This window comes from Saccopteryx bilineata, chromosome 2, assembly GCF_036850765.1.
Source record: "Saccopteryx bilineata isolate mSacBil1 chromosome 2, mSacBil1_pri_phased_curated, whole genome shotgun sequence".
Taxonomy (NCBI): Eukaryota; Metazoa; Chordata; class Mammalia; order Chiroptera; family Emballonuridae; genus Saccopteryx; species Saccopteryx bilineata.
Genome location: NC_089491.1, coordinates 118,961,443 through 118,981,390, shown reverse-complemented (window position 1 = coordinate 118,981,390; position 19,948 = coordinate 118,961,443). Strand labels below are relative to the sequence as shown.

The window sequence follows — 19,948 nt, the reverse complement described above, 5'->3', positions numbered from 1 at the left end:
GAGTCATCCATCTTCCTGCATGTACAGTAGTCTATTCTTCCATATGGCTGAGCAGTATTCCACTTCATAAATATGCTACAATTTATCTTAGCAGTTTTTCTTTTATTTTTAAGTTGTGGTGGATACATGGATGTCAATGTATTATTCTTTATACCTTCTTCTTATATATTAAATATTTCCTTTTTAAAAAAGTGTAGGTCATTGAACGCTAGAGATTCGCTAGGGCATATCCTAAGGGTGAGATGTCTGGGTTGTAGATTACGCATATTGTCAACTCTACTAGATATTACAGATTCTAGTTTCTGACCACAGACCTACTGAATCAGCAGCTTAGCAGCTGCTGCTCTGGAATGTACATTTTTAACAAGCTCCCCAAGTGAGTCTTATATACAATGACTTTTGCAAATCACTGTTTATAAACACACTGTCTTTGTGGTATTCTATAAGCACAATGGCTTCAATGGCTATTACTATATGCCAATAACTCATAAATTTACAACTTTAAATAAAACTTCCTTTTAATCTCTGGACCTCAGTAATTATCTGCTGTGGATATCTCCACTCCAATGACTCACAGGTGACTGAAACTCAGTGTGTACAAAACAAGCAATTCTCCCGCATTCTGTGCCATGGTCCCTCCCCCCCGTTTTCTTTTCCTTTTTTGTTTGTTTGTTTGTTTGTTTGTTTTGTGAGGCAAAGAAAGGGACAGACAGACAGAAAGGGAGAGAGATGAAAAGCATCAATTCTTTGTTGTGGCACCTTAGTTGTTCATTGATTGCTTTCTCATATGAGCTTTGACCGGGGGCAAACTGAGTGAACCCTTGCTCAAGCCAGCAACCTTGGGCTCAAGTTGGTCAGTTGTGCTCGAACCAGATGAGCCCATGCTCAAGCTGGCGACCTCGGGGTCGCGAACCTGGGTCCTCTGTCCCAGTCTGATGCTCTATCCCCTGCACCACTGCCTGGTCAGGCTCCCCCAGAGTTTTCTATCTCAGATCACCACACACCCAGTTTTACGAAGCCAAAAATCTGGGAGTCTGTCATTCTTAATTCCTTCCTTACACTTCATATCCTATAAGTAACCAAGTCCTACTGATTCCACCACTATCTACCTCTTAAATGGAATGCACCTCTCCATTCCCTCTAGCATCTCCCTAGTCCGGGTCATCTGGATCACTGTAACAGCCTCCTTTCCACTCTTCCTGCCTCCAGTCTTATCCCTCCAGTCCCTTCTCCATCTTTGGTCAAAAGAACTTTGTGAAACAAATATTTGATTTCCAAAAACCTGCTTAGAATTTCTCAATGGCTTTTCAATGTCCGGAGGACAATTCTCAGTATGTCTTATGCAACTTTTCATGACCTGTCCTCTGCCTATTTTTCTGACCTCATCACTTGTCATGACTCCCTTGTACTCTACCCACGCAGCCACTCAGACTGTATCTCACTTTCTTAAATGCACCATTCCTCGCTTCTCTTTGGCATATGCTGATCATTCTACCTGGAATGCAACCTACCTTGTCTTTCCTGGGCTGCTCTTACTCGTCAAGTCTCAGTAAATATAGCTACCTTATCTGGAAGGCTTTTATAACCCCTTCCCCAACCTACAATCTCTAGCAACTTATTCTTCCTTTCCAACAGTATCCCACAATTCACAGAACAGCTCAACTATCTTTTCAGATGGACTACAAACTTGATGAAGAACCACGCAGAGCCTGCCCACTCACAATGCATCCTACCACATAGTAGGAGGCTTATTTAAAATATGTATTTGATGAGTGCTACCATGTCACATTTAGTCGATACACAAACAAAGCTTAGACACAGCCTCAGTTGTGTCCTTCACCTTGAAGATATTCACAATTCAATATTGGAAAGTCTTCTGTTATCTACAGTGTCTGTTTTATTCCCCTGCAGCTTCTGCAAGCTTTGTCTGCCACCAGAGAAGCAGTCCATCAAAAGGAGCAAGAGGTGGCAAGACTCAGAGGTAGCCAGCTTCGTGTCCACCTTTTAAAGAAGCCCTTTCTTTTCAACAGTGTCACACCTCAGTTATAAGGGAGGCACAATGCATGAAATCTTGTTAAACTTACAACGATTGAAGTGGAAAGACTTTCGGCAAAAAGATTGGTCGTTTATATCTTTGGTGCTGGGATTCATGTCTATGGCATAGCTGGGTACACTCAGGCTGCCAAGGACAGAGGCTGCAAGTGTTTCCCAGCAGCTTACCTAGAGCAGAAGCTCTCAATTTTAAATTTCCAACTTCTCTTTTTTTTTTTTTTTTTTTAGCAAAAACGTTAAGCATGCCAATTATGGTACACAGAATGACTGGTTTAAAATCCCCACTACATCATTTATTAGCTGTGGTTCTCAAGACAAATGACTTAGCTATTCAGGGCCCAGCTTCCTTACCTGAACATGGGAATCAACCAGCACTTGTTTCGTGTGTCTGCTGTGAGGATTAAATGAGCTAATTACATGTAAGGCACTTAGAGTAAGAGCTAGGTAAACATTAGACATATCTAGGGGCACAGGAATAGGTTTGGAGGAGAAGGGAGGTGAAACAGAACAAAGACAGAAGCAAAAGTACTATGCCATGTAATTATGACTGAGCACTTTGAACAAACTATCGGTCAGAGCTCAGGAAAAGCCTGTAGGGCAGGGTAACCAGTCCAATCACACAGCCAGTCAACAGCTGAACTGGATTTGAATCCAGGCACTCTGTCTGCAGAGATCTAATCCTGACCCACGAAAGAATGTCTCCTGCCTTCGCCTTTGTCCCTTGGGGAACGGAACTCCTGAACTGTAAGGGAGAAAGCAAAGCAAAAACATATAAGGAATGGAAAGGAAGAATAAACAAAACAAGGCCAGACTCATCTGTTTTCTCCGTTTAAAACAGGTTTCCTTTTATTTCACCTTCACAGATGTAACAGAGCCCCTATCTCTATAGACACTTTGAATTCAGTAGGCCAGGTTGAAATCAAAACCACTGTTAAAGACTTCAACACATGGCCAGATCCTTTTCAACCTACAAGATCCAAATGTGAAATGGAAATGAGGGACAGTAATGTGAGGGCAGGCAGGAGAGCAGCGACTGAATGGCAACACTAGGGACACAGAAATCCTACCTCTGTCTGTAGTAGGTGGTTTACAGTCAGACAGACCAAGGATTCAAATTCTGGTCGGGCCTGTAACATCAGAAAAATGCCTTAACATCTCTGAGCCTCACTTTTCATCTGTGAAATGGTAACAAGAACATCTACCTCTCCAGGGATAAATTACTTTGACACTGTGTTAGGAAGAATGAGGGAGACTGGCACTCTCACATTCTTGGGGGAGGGGGGGGTAAAACTGAGGGCAGTTTGGTGATCTCTCTCTTCCTCTCTTTTTCCAGTGTAACAATCTTGCATGGCACTTACAATGTGCCAGGCACTCTACTAGTCACTCTACAAGTATTAACTTTACTCAATCTTTGTGGCAGATTGTTTGCAAAATGTCAGCAATGATTCCCCCGACTGCATCCTTGTCTGTGGAGAGTCCCCTCCCACACAGACTCTGAGCTAGGTCGTGGCACTTGCTTTGGGCAGTGGGACAACAGTAAATATGGCACAAGCAGAGATCTGGAAACCGCCTGTGCTTTGGGGTTTGCTGTCTTTTGTTGCTCTATGGAACCCTGAGACCACCGTGTGAAGAAACCTGACCTGACTGAACATGAGAGATCATTTGCCATCCCAAGTGAGGTCCCTGCAGGACCAACCACCTGTCATCTGTCAGACATGTCAGCGAGGCCATCCTAGATCCTCCAGGTACCAGCTGGCCTGCCAGATTATGCATGAGAGAATCCAGCAGAGCTCAACTAGACTGGCCTAGATTAGGAGAGACTCCCAGCTGAGCTACAGACTCATGAGTGAAAAGAGTTACTGCAGCCCTGGCCGGTTGGCTCAGCGGTAGAGCGTCGGCCTAGCGTGCGGAGGACCCGGGTTCGATTCCCGGCCAGGGCACACAGGAGAAGCGCCCATTTGCTTCTCCACCCCTCCGCCGCACCTTCCTCTCTGTCTCTCTCTTCCCCTCCCGCAGCCAAGGCTCCATTGGAGCAAAGATGGCCCGGGCGCTGGGGATGGCTCTGTGGCCTCTGCCTCAGGTGCTAGAGTGGCTCTGGTCGCAGCTCCGCCCCATGGTGGGCGTGCCGGGTGGATCCCGGTTGGGCACATGCAGGAGTCTGTCTGTCTCTCCTTTTCCAGCTTCAGAAAAATGCAAAAAAAAAAAAAAAGAGTTACTGCAGTTAAGCCACTAAGTTTTGGGGTGATCTGGTATACTATACCAGCTAACAAATACAATCCTCATAGTAATCCTATTAGGTAGGTACTATTATTATTATTATTTTAAAAAACAGGCAACCGAAGCAAGGAGAGGTTCAGTGACTAGCACAATTTGTAAACAGCAACCCCCCGGCAATCCAGCGCCAGTCTGTGCTGTACTCGGATATCTTAGAGATGAATGTAGAGATAGACATAGATGTAGATAGCTCCCCTGCACTATGCTACTTCGCCTAACAAAGATGTTCATATCACTTGACCCAGAAATTCTACTGTAATTTGTCCTATAGATATACTTGCACACATGTATAAGATTATGTATAAGATTATATATAAGATTCTTCACTGCAGCAATGTTGATAAGAGCAAAAGACTAGAACCAACCAATTCTAGTGTATCCATAAAAAGGTATTCCATATGTAGACACACACACACACACACACACAACAGGCAGATCTACAAATACTGATCGAATATACAAGAGAAAAAAGCAAAGTGCACTTATATGCTACATTTGCATTTGTGTGTAAAACATTTACCCTTATATACTACCATTTACCTTTATATTTGTTTGTAAAAAAAAGGAAAGAATATGAATATACAACTGCTTGTATGTACATAATTTCTGGGAGGACACAAGAAATGGCTTTAACGTCAGTTACTTCTGGGGAAGGGGAACCAGCTGGCTAAGCAACCCGAACCAGGAAGAACAGTGTTCACAGAAAAGCTCTTCCTAACTTTTGAATTTTATATTATGTAAGTATATCACTTAATTTTAACTTAAAAAGTGTTATGAACAAAGAGACAATAGAAGCCTGGCAAAGAGAAAGCAATCAATATATAGCAGCTAGCTTTATAATTATTGTTCCATAACTGATTTCTAACAGTTTTTTAAATTGAATTTATTGGGTTGATATTGGTCAATAAAATTATACAGGTTTTAGGGCTACAATTCTGTATCATTTGTATATTGTGTTGTGTGTTCACGCCACTCCAAATCAAGACTCCTTTCATCACCATTTCTCTCTTTAACCTCTCCTACCTCCCCCTACCCAGCTTTCTCCCTGGTGGTCATCACACTGAAGTTTGTGAGTTTTTTCGTTTGTTTGTTTTTGCTTAATCCCTTCACCTTTTTCACCCAGCCCCACCAACTCCCTCCCCTCTAACAGCTGTCAAGTCTGCTCTGTATCCCAGTCTCTTTCTATTAGTTTATTTTGTTCATTAGATTCCCCATATAAGTGAAATCACATGGTATTTGTCTTTCTCTCACTGGCTTGTTTCACTTAGCATAATACTCTCCAGGTCCAACCATGCTGTCACAAAAGGTAAGATTTCCTTCTTGACTGAGTAAAATTCTATTGTGTGAATGAACCACAGCTTTTTTATCCACTCATCTACTGATGGCTGCTTCTAATTCTTGGCTACTGTAAATAATGTTGCAGTGGATTTAGGGGTATATATATTTTTTCAAATTAGGGTTTCAGGATTCTTAGGATATATTCCCAGAAGTGGAACTGCTGGGTCATAAGGCAGTTCTATTCCTAATTTTTGAGGAATCTCCATACTGTCTTCTACAGTGGCTGCACCAGTCTGCATTCCCACCAGCAGTGCAGGCGGGCTCCCTTTTCTCCTCATCTTCACCAACACTTGTTGTTTGTTGACTTATGGATGAGCACCATTCTGACAGATGTGAGGTGATATCTCATTGTGTTTTGAACTTGCTTTTCTCTGATGATTAGTGACATAGAGCATCTTTTCACATGTCTATTGGCCATCTGTATGTCCTTGTTGGAGAAGTGTCTGTTCAGGTCCTTTTCCTATTTTTATTATATTGTTTATTTTTGTTTTGCATTTTTTTTTTTTGGTGTTTAAGTTGTATAAGTTCTTTTTTTTTTTTTTCTCATTTTCATTTTTTCGAAGCTGGAAATGGGGAGGCAACCAGACAGACTCCCGCATGCGCCGGACCGGGATCCACCCGGCATACCCACCAGGGGGCAATGCTCTGCCCATCTGGGGCTTCACTCTGTTGCATCCAGAGCCACTCCAGCACCTGAGGCAGAGACCACAAAGCCATCCTCAGTGCCGGGCCATCCTTGCTCCAATGGAGCCTCGCTGCGGGAGGGGAAGAGAGAGACAGAGAGGAAGGAGAGGGGGAGGGGTGGAGAAGCAGATGGGCGCTTCTCCTGTGTGCCCTGGCCAGGAATCGAACCCGGGACTCCTGCACGCCAGGCCGTCGCTCTACCACTGAGCCAACCGGCCAGGGCTGTATAAGTTCTTTATAAATTTCAGATATTAACCTCTGATCAAATGTATCATTTACAAATATGTTCTTCCATTGAATGGGTTGTCTTTTCATTCTGTTGATGATTTCCTTTGCTGTGCAAAACCTTTTTAGTTTGGTGAAGTCCCATTTATTTATTTTTTATTGTTTTCTTTGACTGAGGAGACATATTAGAAAAAATATTGCTATGTGGCCCTGGCCGGTTGGCTCAGTGGATAGAGCATAGGCCCAGCATATGGACCTTCTGGGTCGGATCACTGGTCAGAGCACACATGAGAAACAACTATCCCCTCCTTCTCCCCCTTCTCTCTCTCTCTTTTCCTCTAGCAGCCAGTTGATTGGTTTGAGCATTGCCCCGGGTGCTGAGGATGGCTTGGATGATTTGAGCATCCGCCCAGATGAGGGTTGCTGCGTGGATTCCAGTTGGGGCACATGTGGGAGTCTATCTTCCTATCTCCCCTCCTCTGAAAAAATTGCTATGAGATTTTATTGCCCATTTTTCCTTCTAGGATTTTTATGGTTTTGAGTCTAAAATTTAAGTCTTTAGTCAATTTTGAGTTTATTCTTGTGTATGGTGTAAGAAGACAGTCTAATTTCATTTTTTGCATGTATCTAATTTTCCCAACACTATATATTGAATAGACTATTTTTACCATTGTATGTTTTTCTTCTTTTGTTAACTATTAATTGATCATAACAGCGTGGGTTTATTTCTGGGCTCTCTATTCTGCTTCATTGATCTAGGTATCTGTTTTTATGGCAGTACCATGCTGATTTGACTACTACGGCCTTGTAGTATAGTGTAATTTCAGATAGCATGATTCCTCCAACCCTGTTCTTCCTTTTCAAGATTGTTGTGGCTATTCAGTTTTTTGATGTTACTTCCTCTTTTCAAAACAACTACTCTTAAAAGTAACTAATCCTCCAAAACATTTGGCTCTGCATAGAAAAGAGCTTATTTTGAATGCAAAAATAAAGAACAAAAGAACCCAGCAGATAGCCTCTTTGGTGGTCATGACATTAAGTTCACGTCACTGGACAGAGGGGTAACGCACCATTTGACCTCCTCAGGCAGTCTGTAGGCAGCAGAGCATAACGGCAAAAGCCAGGGCTTTGGAGTCAGGCAAACCAAGGTACAGATCCCAGCGCCTCACTTAGCTGAGTGGCCTTGAGCATTATAACCTTTCACAGGACTCTTAATGCATGTATCACAGTACCAGCTACACAAAAATGTTTACTAAATGCCAATTGTTATGTTATCATTGGAGGCATCCCAACTGAGGCCTAACAACACTCTCTCTCTCTCTCTCTCTCTCTCTCTCACACACACACACACACACACACACAGAAACCTTAGGTGTACATAAGAGGATTCTCACCTCTCCTTTCCTCCCATATCAGCAAGTTCAACTGACTCTATCTCCAGAATACATCCTGTCTCTCCACCTCTCTCCATCATCCCTACACAGAAAGGTGTTCTCCCTTACTGCTATCATCACATTCCATAATGCATTCTAAAAACAATAGTCAAGTTGATATTCAATAAAGTAAACCAGCCTGACCAGGTGGTGGGGCAGTGGATAGAGCATTGGCCTGGGATGCAGAGGACCCAGGTTTGAAACCCTGAGGTCACTGGCTTGAGCCCAAGGTTTGCTGGCTTGAACAAGGGGTCACTGGCTTGACTGGAACTCCCCCTCCTCCCCCGTGAAGGCACATATGAGAAAATAATCAATGATTAACTAAGGTGCCGCATCAAAGAATTGATGCTTCTCATCTCTTTCCCTTCCTGTCTCTCTCTCTCTCTCTCTCAGAAAGAAAGAAAGAAAGAAAGAAAGAAAGAAAGAAAGAAAACCAAATCACATCATTCTATTTCTCAGCTTAAAATTCTCTAAATAATATCCCTCTATATTTAGGTTAAAATCCAAACTTCTTACCATGGCCAACAAGACCCTATAGAACTTAGTCCCTGCCTATCTCTCCAACCTCACTTCATTCCACCTTGAACACTCCATGCTGTATCAGCCCTTATGTCTTCTGTTTCTCACATAGGCTAAGCCTGTTCCTAACCCAGAGCCTTTGCATTTGATGTTTCTCAGTCTGGAACACTCTTCCCCAAACATAGCTGACTTCGTTCCATCATGTGTTCAAGCGTCAACTCCTTAAAAATATCTTCCCTGACCATGCAAACTAACATGGGTTCATGCCCCTGACTTACTCCCCATTTCATTATCCTGCTTCACTTTCTTCATAGTATTCATCACCATCTAAAATTGTTTGTATATTCCTTTACTTCTTTATATCTAATTTCTCAACTAGCACGTAGCCTCCAAACTAACATGTTCTTGGCTGTCACCTACCCACTGTGTTTCCAGAGCTTAAACAATGCCTACAGTTATTAAGTGCTTAATACATATATATACCTTATGGTGGTGGGTATTTAAAATCAAACTGCTGGGTTCTAGTCCCAGAAATTCTGATTTAATGGGTCCAAAGGGCCCTGGCCGGTTGGCTCAGCGGTAGAGCGTCGGCCTGGTATGCAGGGGACCCGGGTTCGATTCCCGGCCAGGGCGCACGGGAGAAGCGCCCATTTGCTTCTCCACCCCCCACCCCCTCCTTCCTCTCTGTCTCTCTCTTCCCCTCCCGCAGCCAAGGCTCCGTTGGAGCAAGGATGGCCCGGGCGCTGGGGTGGCTCCTTGGCCTCTGCCCCAGGCGCTAGAGTGGCTCTGGTCGCTGCAGAGCGACGCCCCGGAGGGGCAGAGCATCGTCCCCTGGTGGGCAGAGCGTCGCCCCTGGTGGGCGTGCCGGGTGGATCCCGGTCGGGCGCATGCGGGAGTCTGTCTGACTGTCTCTCCCCGTTTCCAGCTTCAGAAGAAAAAAAAAAAAAAAAGGGTCCAAAGAAGAGCTCAGGAATTCTCATTATCTATCTTTTTCATCTTAAAGCAGGTAGTATGCAAATCACATTTAAAGATACAGGCACACTTCCTTGTATTGCACTTTGCTGAAACTGATGACAGGACCCTTCACCAGCAAAAAGATCATGACTTGCTTGACTGTGATACTCACTCTGATATGGTGGTCTGGAACCAAACCTGCAATATCTCCGAGGGATCCTGTACTCTAATCAACGCCCTCCATCTCCAAACCTTGATACTCCCTCTAACCCACCTTTCCCAGGTCCCATCTACAGATCCCATCCCAGCTGCTTTTCTTAATTACCCCACTGACGCTGAGGATAAAATGAGGTTGTTGACCCCTGAATTCGGAGTTCAAACAACAACACCAGTTTCCATTTCTGCTGCTTCAACCACTGTCAGGCATCCAAACTAGCCAGTTAGCCTGGCTGGAATCCTGTCCTCCCCAGAAACACCTGAGCAGGTTTGGACGAAATCCAAAAGGTAAGCCAGGTAAATTTCCATGTCAGCTCACTAACAGATTTTCCAGAGACAGCTGGGCCCAATTCATACCTGTTCCAATCCGCTCCAAATACCACTCCTTGCACACCATACACACACACACACACACACGCACACGCACGCACGCACACAGATTTGATCCTGGCACTGCCTGCAAAACTGCAAGCCAGAGTTCCCTTTGAAGAAACCTAGCAGCTGGGAGGAAGAAATCTTTTCAGGGCTACTCAGGTGACCAAAGTAAAAGGCACACAGATAATTTAGTAACAGGGCAACCCCAAAGGCCAACCTAGAGAAATTAAAAGTCTCTAGTGAGATCTCTCACTGTTTTTCCAATTTCTTCTCACCCTTGTCTCTTCAGATAGCACCCAACACCCTTTCCTTGACGCCTAAACTATCATCAGGATTGGCCTTCGGAGGTCTGGGAAAATGTCTGCTTGATTTCCTTAAGTTTCCCCTACTTCCCTTTTATCCGGTAAGAGCCAAGATCCTGCGTTTGATTAAAGCTGCCTCCACCCCCAAGGTTCAGATGCAAACAGCACGCGGGGCTGGTAACTTATGAAATCACCAACAGTTTGCAGTGGACGAGCTCCCCTCGCCAGGAAAGACAGCTGCCTGCCTGCGTGCTCCCCGAGCTGACAGTAAGCAGCTCCTCTCTCCAGACCCTTCCTTGAGGTGGATAAACCCTGCAGTCAGCCTGCAGACGGGGGTTTTCCCGCTAAGATCGCTGCGGGAGGGGCAGACCGCGGGAACCATCACGCCCGCTTTCGAAAGCAGTTGCCTTCCGGGGCGCCTCCTCCAGGACTCCGCGGGGTCCCGTCGGCGGGCAGCGCCTAGCTCGCTCTGGGAAGGGGACAACTTAAGTTCACACTCTCTCTCGCCTTCCAAACGCCAGAAGCGAGGGCATTTCTGGATGCGAGGGGTGAAGGCGCTCTCGCCGAAGCATACAAACACATCCTCCGCCTGTCACCCACCGGCCTCAGACTGGGGCCCGCCTTCCCTGGAGTGAGAGCCCAGGGCGCCCCGCAGACGCCCGGCGGCCAAGCTGCCGGGGCTCCCAGGGATAGAGCGAGGGCCGAGCCGCAGAATGCAGCGGCGAGAGGAGCCAGAGGGCGTGCGGGGCACCCGGAAAGGGGCTCCCCTAAAAGCCCGAGGCAGGGGGGACTGGAAACAGCCCCCCGGGGAAGTGCGGGTATGGAGCCCCGACGGGCCGCACCGAGCCGAGCTGCGCCGCCCAGGGGAGCGCAGGACCGAGGACCCCCAAGCAGAGAGAGAGACCACGTGGCATCCCTCGAATAATGAGGTCGACCGAGGGGCGACCCTCCCCCGCGCAGACTACTGCGGCCGCCCCGCGAGACCCTGCCTCTCTACCCCGCGAGGCTCTCCCGCCTGTCGGCAAATTCGCCACCTGCTCGTCGCGCCTCTGAGGCCACTGCGCACTCACCTTCCGCATGGTGCCGGGACCGTCCTGACCGGGCTCGTCCGGGCCGGGCTTGAGCGCGAGGTAGACGGGCGAGCGGGCCCGTGGCGCAGGGCCGCAGGGGAGCGCCGCGCTGCCCCCGCCCGCACACGCGTGCGCTGCGGCCAGCGAGCGGGCGGCGGCCTCCGCGGGGCGGGGCGCGGGCAGCAGGGACCTCCCCGCTCAGTGGACCGTCTTCCCGCGTTGAGGCGTCCCCACCTCCGCAGAATGCTTCACGTCTCTTTCCCGAACCGCAGAGGAGCTGGTCCCGGTGCCTGCTCCGCGGTCGTCCCAGCTCTGAGCGGGAGAAGACTGGAGTCCAATGTTACGGCCAATCTTTTGGGTAACCAAGTTTGAAGAGCAAGAGAGAATTGGTGGGGGACTGAGACGGAAGTTCTCACCACCTTAAAGCACCCTCGTTCTCCTCGTTGGACGGGAGGATGACCCACTGATGTCCCATCCTATTCTCGAGTCTGCGATTGTCCTCTGCAATCCCTGAGCATTCATAAACCTTTTCAGGATGGGCCGGGTTGGGGTGATAATTACGGGTGGGAAACATCAGATCAGCCCAGGGTTGGGAGAAAGACAAGTTCATGGAGCAGAGATGGTCTAGTTTTCTCCAGATGAAGCAGCTCAGCAGGGGAGGGGGCTGCACCCCCACCCCCATACTGCAGAACCCCTGCGGGCAGAGCTTCCTCTTCACAAAGGCCTCCCATCCCCACCCCGACTTCTCCAAATAGGGAAAGCCCATCTCAAAAGCTAATGGTTCTGGGAAAAAATAGGAGGTGGGGACACATTCCTCTTAGCCATGAAAACACTGAACACCCTTTAACTAAGGGAATGCAGGATCCAAATTCTCAAGAACAAGAGTAGGATGGAATGAGTCGTGAGGGTCTTTCAGAAAGAAATCTGGCCTGTCTCTATTCTAGGGCTGAACAAAGTAAGGCAAATAGCACGGAAGTCAAGGCAACCTGAATTGATGTAGAAAAAAATATATTCCTTATTTACCAAAGGATCTTTTGAAAAACATTCAAGGACGCCTGCGTTTTCAAACCGGGCTGTAACAGGTAGGCAGGCAGCAGTGAGATGCAAAAGCCTGTCTGTGCTTGGTAAACACTCCTGAAGACTACTTTGGCTTTGCCTCCATGCCAGAAACTCAGGCAGATCCCCACTCATCACCACCCTGAAAGAAATATTGTTACAATTTTCTGACATTGATAAGTGTCTGCAGCACCATGGAGACCAAATATTAAGCAGACTAAGTATGTTTATGATCTAATAAATAAAAACATTTTCTCTGAATTTCTCTTTGGATCCTACCAGCCAGATAAAAGGAGGTGTGTGTGTGTGTGTGTGTGTGCACGCGCGTGCGTGTGTGTGTGTGTGTGTGTGTGTGTGTGTGAGAGAGAGAGAGAGAGAGAGAGAGAGAGAGAGACATAAATTAGGAGAAAAAGGAAAGGAAAGAAATAATTGCCTGACCAGTGGTGTCGCAGTGGATAGAGCATCAGCCCAGAATGCTGAGGCCTCTGAGGTCCCTGGCTTGAGTGCTGGCTCACCAGTTTGAGCGCTGCATCAACAACATGATCCTATGGTCATTGGCTTGAGCCCAAAAGTAGCTGGCTTGAAGCCCAAGGTCCCTGGCTTGAGCAAGGGGTCAATGGCTTGGCTTGAACCCCCCCTCCCCAAGGCACGTATGAGAAGCAATCAATGAACAACTAAAGTGACACAACTACAAGTTGATGCCTGTCATCTCTCTCTCTCTGCTTCTCCCTTCCTGTCAACCTCTTTAAATAAAAAGAAAAAAATTCATGAAGCCTGCTAACTCCTTTATATTTTAACTTATGATCTGCATACAGTGGGTTTTTACCTTCTTTGATATGAAGCTCTTCAGATTGGTCTTTGAAATTTTGCCTTTGGGGAAATAATTTTATTGTGTTCTTATTTATGCACCATGGGCTTTACCTGTTACCACTTTAAATCCACACATCCTATGAAATGAGTACTATGATTCTATGCCTTTTCAGAAGGAGCTACTAAGGCACTGAGAAGGTAGGTAATTTGCCCAAGGTCACACAGCTTGTTAATGGCACAGCCAGGATTTGAGCTCAGGCAGTCTGACTCCAGGATCCACCCCACTTCCCCCCTATGCTTTGCTGCCCTCCTGTGCTCTGCTTCACAGGAAAGGTACCACAGCCACAGTGGGAAGGTGTTACTCAAAGTAAAAACATGCATTTTGTCATAGATCAAACTAGTAGCTTCCCATCTCTGGGCCTTAGAATCTTCATCTGTAAAATGAGAATTTGGACTAAACAGATGTACAAGCACCTGTCCAGAAGTGAAGTTCTTGCTTTATAGTGTTGCCTTGTGAGTATTTTGTGCTCAGCATTGTTGGAAATCTTAGTAAGTTCATTGGTTTGTGTGATATCTTAGCACAACCCCTTGTTTTACACCAGGGGGACACTACTTCCCTCTTATTAATGTTAATTTTTTACTAAACTTGAATAAGACCCCTGGTGTGAAGGGGAAAGTTTCAGTTAAATAATTGTTAGGGTGATCTTCAAGTATTAATATTAGTTAGCTGAAATAATTTTTAAACTCCTTTCAGAAACCAAGACAATTATTCAACTGTACCAAATAAATGACAACACGTCAGATGCTGATGGAACACAGTCATATCGCTCATCTGTGGAAACCCCCATGTTTGCAATGCTAACATTACCTAAATTGAAGAAAAGCATTTTAAAAGTGAAACTAGAGTGAATCAGAGTTCCTCTTTTTTTGGAGGTGGTGAAGAGGATGGTCTTTATTTTCTTTCATATGTTAAAGGGTGTTGAGAGTGTTTTCATGATGAGTTATATCATTATTTCATATTATCATACCTCTATTAGCCTTCTGACTAGGACATATTATTATTATTATTTTGTATTTTTCTGAAGTTGGAAACAGGGAGGCAGACAGACTCCCACATGCGCCCGACTGGGATCCACTAGGCATGCCCACCAGGGGGCGATGCTCTGCCCATAGCTCTGTTGCAACCAGAGCCATTCTAGCGCCTGAGGCAGAGGCCATGGAGCCATCCTCAGCGCCTGGGCCAACTTTGCTCCAATGGAGCCTTGGCTGCAGGAGGGGAAGAGAGAGAGAGGAAGGAGAGGGGGAGGGGTAGAGAAGCAGATGGGTGCTTCTACTGTGTGCCCTGGCCAGGAATCGAACCCGGGACTCCTGTATGCCAGGCTGACGCTTTATCACTGAGCCAACCGGCCAGGGCCTGAAAACCTAATATTTGAGTAACAACATCTTCACCAGTAAAAACAACAGTAATATTCAACTCTCTTGATTTTCAGGCTAGATTTGTAGGTTTCCATCTTAAATACAGCAGGAAATGTACTAGGATAGGGAGGTCAACCTAACTTCTTTCATGAACTATTAACATAGATAGACATTTGATACAAAAATGGGCCAGTTTATAATTTCACATACATAGTAAAAAAAATGAGTAATTTAGTCTAGAAACGTTACCAGTTAGCATAACTTTTTACCAGTCTGTCAGCTTCCATTTGGAAATGCATGAATAATGAAATATTGTTTTTCTTTTTTGTGTTCTTAAAATAGAACCATTCGCAAGGCATTTATTAAAGACCTACTATGAGGACATACCTTATTGGCCGAAACAATTTATATTTCCCTGAAACCAATCAAGAATAATATCAAGGAAACAAAATGGTCTCAACTACATGTATTGAGCGCTTTATATGTCCCAGGCCCAATGTCAAACTATTTTACATGTATTAATCTGTTTCATCCTCATAAAACTGCTACATTTTTACCAGATAGTTATTATCTCCATGTACTAGATTGGGAAACTAAGATTTATCTAGATCAGGGGTCCCCAAACTTTTTACATAGGGGGCCAGTTCACTGTCCCTCAGACTGTTGGAGAGCTGAACTATAAAAAAAAATATGAACAAATCCCTGTGCACACTGTACATATCTTATTTTAAAGTAAAAAAACAAAACAGGAACAAATACAATATTTAAAATAAAGAACAAGTAAATTTAAATCAACAAACAAACCAGTATTTCAATGGGAACTATGGGCCTGCTTTTGGCTAATGAGATGGTCAATGTGCTCCTCTCACTGACCACCAATGAAAGAGGTGCCTGTTGTGGACCATAAATGGCAGAAAGCTGTTATAGATTTGAGGCTTAGCAAAAGGCTAAATTTTCCCCCCTTCACCTCCATATTGGCTATTATGCTGAGTATTTGTACCCATTTCACTTGCTTCCTTGGGTTGCTGGAAGCAATTTACATGCCCTTCCTCTGACTCTGTGTTTTCAGATGTTGGTAGATTTCACTAATGCATCCTGTTTATGCCTTGGGAGAGTTCCTGTTTTAGCCTTGGATGTGTAACTTTGTATCAAGGACTTTCTTCATTTGCATATGGCTATATAATAAAGCAAACTGGGGCTATGGGGCACTCGAATATTGCCATCAGCATTTGAAGAGTCCTCCGGGTCCCATTTTTTCTTGATGAGTATGTTTCCTTAATTCCACACGGTTATTAGGAGCCGAGCTGGTCCGCGGTACGGGCAGGTGCCCCTTCCGGAAGTGTGGCGGGGCCGGATAAATGGCCTCAGGGGACCGCATGCAGCCCGGCCCATGGGCGGTAGTTTGAGGACCCCTGATCTAGATTAAACACTTTCCAAAGGTTGCATGACTAATAAGTGGAATAGATCTAACCCAAACTTGTCTGACTCCAGATCCTGTGAGATTAACCAATGATAGGTGAGTGCTAATATATCACAGATGCTGCTCTCTCTGGAACTTCTTCAAAGCAGTGACAGTGTGAGCCAAAAATTTTGTATCCAGTAAAACTTAATTTCAAATATTTATACTAGATTAGAATGGAGCTAACTAAGGAAGGATTCTCAAAGAAGATGGCTCCTTAGCTCGAAAAAAGAATAGAAGATTTGAATTAAAAGAGTGAAAAATATTCTATAGGTGACATCAGAATGACCAACAACATGGATGTGATGACAGTAAAAATGTAACCACAGAATAAGCTCAAGTCCGCAAAAGATACTGAGTTGCTTTTTAGAGACAGCAGACCAAAACTGCAAGCCATGTATTCAAAGCATACACCTAGGAGAAAACTTTGACCTCCAGCTTCACCCAGAACCAAAGTCTCCCCCACTCTGCCCACCCACAGAACCTGAAGACCCATATATAACCAGAACTTGAACACCAGAATCCTTTTCAGAAGCAGAGGGTCCACTGTCTGGGAAGATCTGGTGCCACAAATGGCCAAGCTCCAAGTTTCCCCAATTAAAACTTGCCTCACTTCGGCCCTGGCCGGTTGGCTCAGCGGTAGAGCGTCGGCCTGGCGTGCGGGTGTCCCAGGTTTGATTCCCGGCCAGGGCACACAGGAGAAGCACCCATTTGCTTCTCCACCCCTCCCCCTCTCCTTCCTCTCTGTCTCTCTCTTCCCCTCCCGCAGCCGAGGCTCCATTGGAGCAAAGTTGGCCCGGGCACTGAGGATGGCTCTGTGGCCTCTGCCTCAGGCACTAGAATGGCTCTGATTACGGCAGAGCATGGCCCTCTGGTGGGCATGCTGGGTAGATCCCAGTTGGGCGCATGCGGGAGTCTGTTTCCAACTTAAGCAAAATACAAAAAACAAAACAAAACAAAAAAAAACTTGTCTCACTTCGCCTGATCAGGCGGTGGCGCAGTGGATGGAGCGTCCGACTGGGATGCAGTGGACCCAGGTACCAGACCCCGGGGTCGCCAGCTTGTGCAAGGGCTCATCTGGCTTGAGCAGAAACAGCTCACCAGCTTGGACCCAGGGTTGCTGGCTCGAGCGGGAGGTTGGTCGGTCTGCTGAAGGCCTGTGGTCAGGGCACATGTGGGAAAGTGGTCGATGAACAACTGAGGTGTCAAAATGAAAGGCTGATGATTGATGCTTCTCATCTCTCTTCGTTCTGTCTGTCTGTTCCTATGTATTCCTCTCTCTGACTCTCTGAATAAAAAATAAAAAAACCTTGCCTTACTAGTGTTTCCACATAACTGTTTCCCCTAAGCACGTACAACCCACCACAAACCCTGGATTGAGGAAACAGATTTGAGAGGTGCCTTCTGTACCTGCAAGCTGACTCAGGATTAAATAAATTACTCTTTCTTTTCTCAAAAGCCCATGTCATAGTATTATTGGCTTTTATAGGTGCAAACAACAAACCCTTATTTTGTAACAAAAAGACCAGATCTCCTAGGGAATCCTGGAGCACATGGCTGGGGAGGTAAAGCTGGTGGGCAGTTAATGAGGGGCAGGGATACTCATCAGGGTACCATTATACATATTCCCTCCAATATTTTTATTGCATCATCACAACCAATCAAAAATATTCATTTATTTTGCTATAGAAGGTCGGTGTGATTGTTATGCCATTTCTTTTTCTCTTGCTCTCGACAAGGGTGATTTGGCTTCTCTGAGCCACATCTGGGGATTGTGCATGCTATTGAAGAGGCAGAGGTGCCGTGAGAGAGAGTTTGCTTGTAGCCTTTGTCAGAGGAAGTTGATTCTTCTCTGTTCTCTGAAGATCTGGGCCAGGGGTCACTTTCTTACAGATATTTAAAAAGACAAAATTCACTCACATTTCTACCCTAAAGTTATTTACATATTTACATATTCCTTCCTACACTTTGTCCAAATGCACTTCTGTTTGTAATCTGTTTACATGGCTAGCCATTCTGCTAGACTTTGACCTTCTTTAAAGAAGGGACTGTCTTAATAATTCTCACATCTATAAAGCATATCAAAAAATAGGTGCTCAATACATGTTTAATAATTTAATGAATGCTGTTAAAACCATATTGTGGCTCTGTCCAGTTGGCTCAGTGGATAGAGGTTCAGCCGGCATGCAGATGTCCCTGTTTGATCTCTGGTCAGAGTATATATGAGAAGTGACCATCTGGTTCTCCTCCCCTCCCTTTCCCCCTTAACTCTCTTTTCCCCTCCTGCAGCCGGTGGCTCGATTGGTTTGAGCATTGGACTGGGCACCGAGGATAGCCAGTTGATTAGAGCATCAGCCCCAGATGGGGCTGCCAGGTGGATCCCTGTTGGTGCTCATGCAGGAGTCTGTCTCTCTATCTCCCCTCCTCTCACTTAAAACAAACAAGCAAATAAACAACAACAAAAAAAACCAACATATTGTAGCTTCTTTTCTCAGGAAACACTAAACGGCAGAAGACACCGTTGCTGTGGGAGAGCCCTGGAACAGGAGGCCGCAGTGGTGCCTGGGGGGTATTTGGCAGTGACTTTGGGCCCAAGGTCACAGCTCTGGTCTGGGCTGGGGCTAAGGCTGCAGAACTTGTGGAGGCAAAGCCGGGAACAAGGAGTGGATCCCTCTCACGAAGCTGGGCCTCCTGTTCTAGGACATGACAATCAAGTCCCTGGAGGAGAGCTATCTCTTCTCCCCACCAGTCAAGGAATGTGAGATCATTGGCCTTTTCCTGGGGGCATCCCTCAAAGACAAGGTTTTGAAGATTAAGCCTGTGCAAAAGTAGACCTGAGCTGGCCAGAGCACCTGGGTCAAGGCATTTGTTGCCCTTGGGGGCGACCATGGACATGTTGTCTGGGTAAGTGCTCCAAGGAAATAACCCCTGCCATCTGCGGGGCCATTGTCCTGGCCAAGCTCTCTATTGTCCCTGTGCTCGAGGCTAATGAGCAAGATCGGCAAGCCCCTCACTGTTTCTTGCAGAGTGACTGGACAATGTTCTGTGCTGGTGGCCTCATCCCCACTGCCAGGGGCACTGGCATTGTCTCAACCTTTAGGCTCAAGAAGCTGCTGCCGCTTTTGGACAGCATTGAGAACTATCACATCTCGGGAAAGGGCTGCACTGCCACCCCAGCAGCTTTGCCAAGGCCACTTTTGATGCCATGTCTAAGACGCTACTGCTGTCTCACCCCCCATCTCTGGAAAGAGCTGTATTCACTAAGTTTCTAGAGCACAAATTCAACAGCCATCTTGTAAAGACCCGTACTAGTTTCTTTCCATGCTGAGGACCCAGGGTCCAACTGTGGCTACCACATAATTTTATTGAAAAAAATTAAAGTGAATTAAGCTTGTTTTAAAAAAAATGTAGCCTGCTATTTTCCCATCAACAAATGGTTTCGTATATTTTTACATGGTCTTAATAATTATTTTTGTTGGCTGCTTAATGTACATTTCTCATAGATATATTATCATTTAATCATCCCCTCATGTTGCCATTTGAGTTGTTGGTATTGCCTTGACATTTCTTGTGAGTTAGTAAGTAGAGGCATGACTTGATATAAAGATAGATTTGGCCGTGGCCGGTTGGCTCAGCGGTAGAGCCTCGGCCGAGAGTGCGGAGGACCCGGGTTCAATTCCCGGCCAGGGCACACAGGAGAAGCGCCCATTTGCTTCTCCACCGCTCCGCCGCGCCTTCCTTTCTGTCTCTCTCTTCTCCTCCCGC

The 19,948-nt window shown here is 45.9% G+C and overlaps 1 protein-coding gene and 1 pseudogene across 1 annotated transcript in view; one reads left to right on the top strand and one right to left on the bottom strand.

The window, feature by feature from the left end:
• The window catches only part of TMCC3 (transmembrane and coiled-coil domain family 3), a 280,996-nt gene extending 269,430 nt beyond the window's left edge, over positions 1-11,566 (bottom strand). Inside the window, exon 1 of the mRNA XM_066257738.1 lies at positions 11,443-11,566. Within this exon, the coding sequence (XP_066113835.1) occupies positions 11,443-11,451 (9 nt within the window). The 5' untranslated portion in view covers positions 11,452-11,566. The remainder of the gene's footprint in view (positions 1-11,442) is intronic.
• A 119-nt stretch (positions 11,567-11,685) lies between these two features.
• LOC136322301 (small ribosomal subunit protein uS5 pseudogene) lies at positions 11,686-19,511 on the top strand (annotated as a pseudogene).
• The last annotated feature ends 437 nt before the right edge of the window (positions 19,512-19,948 follow it).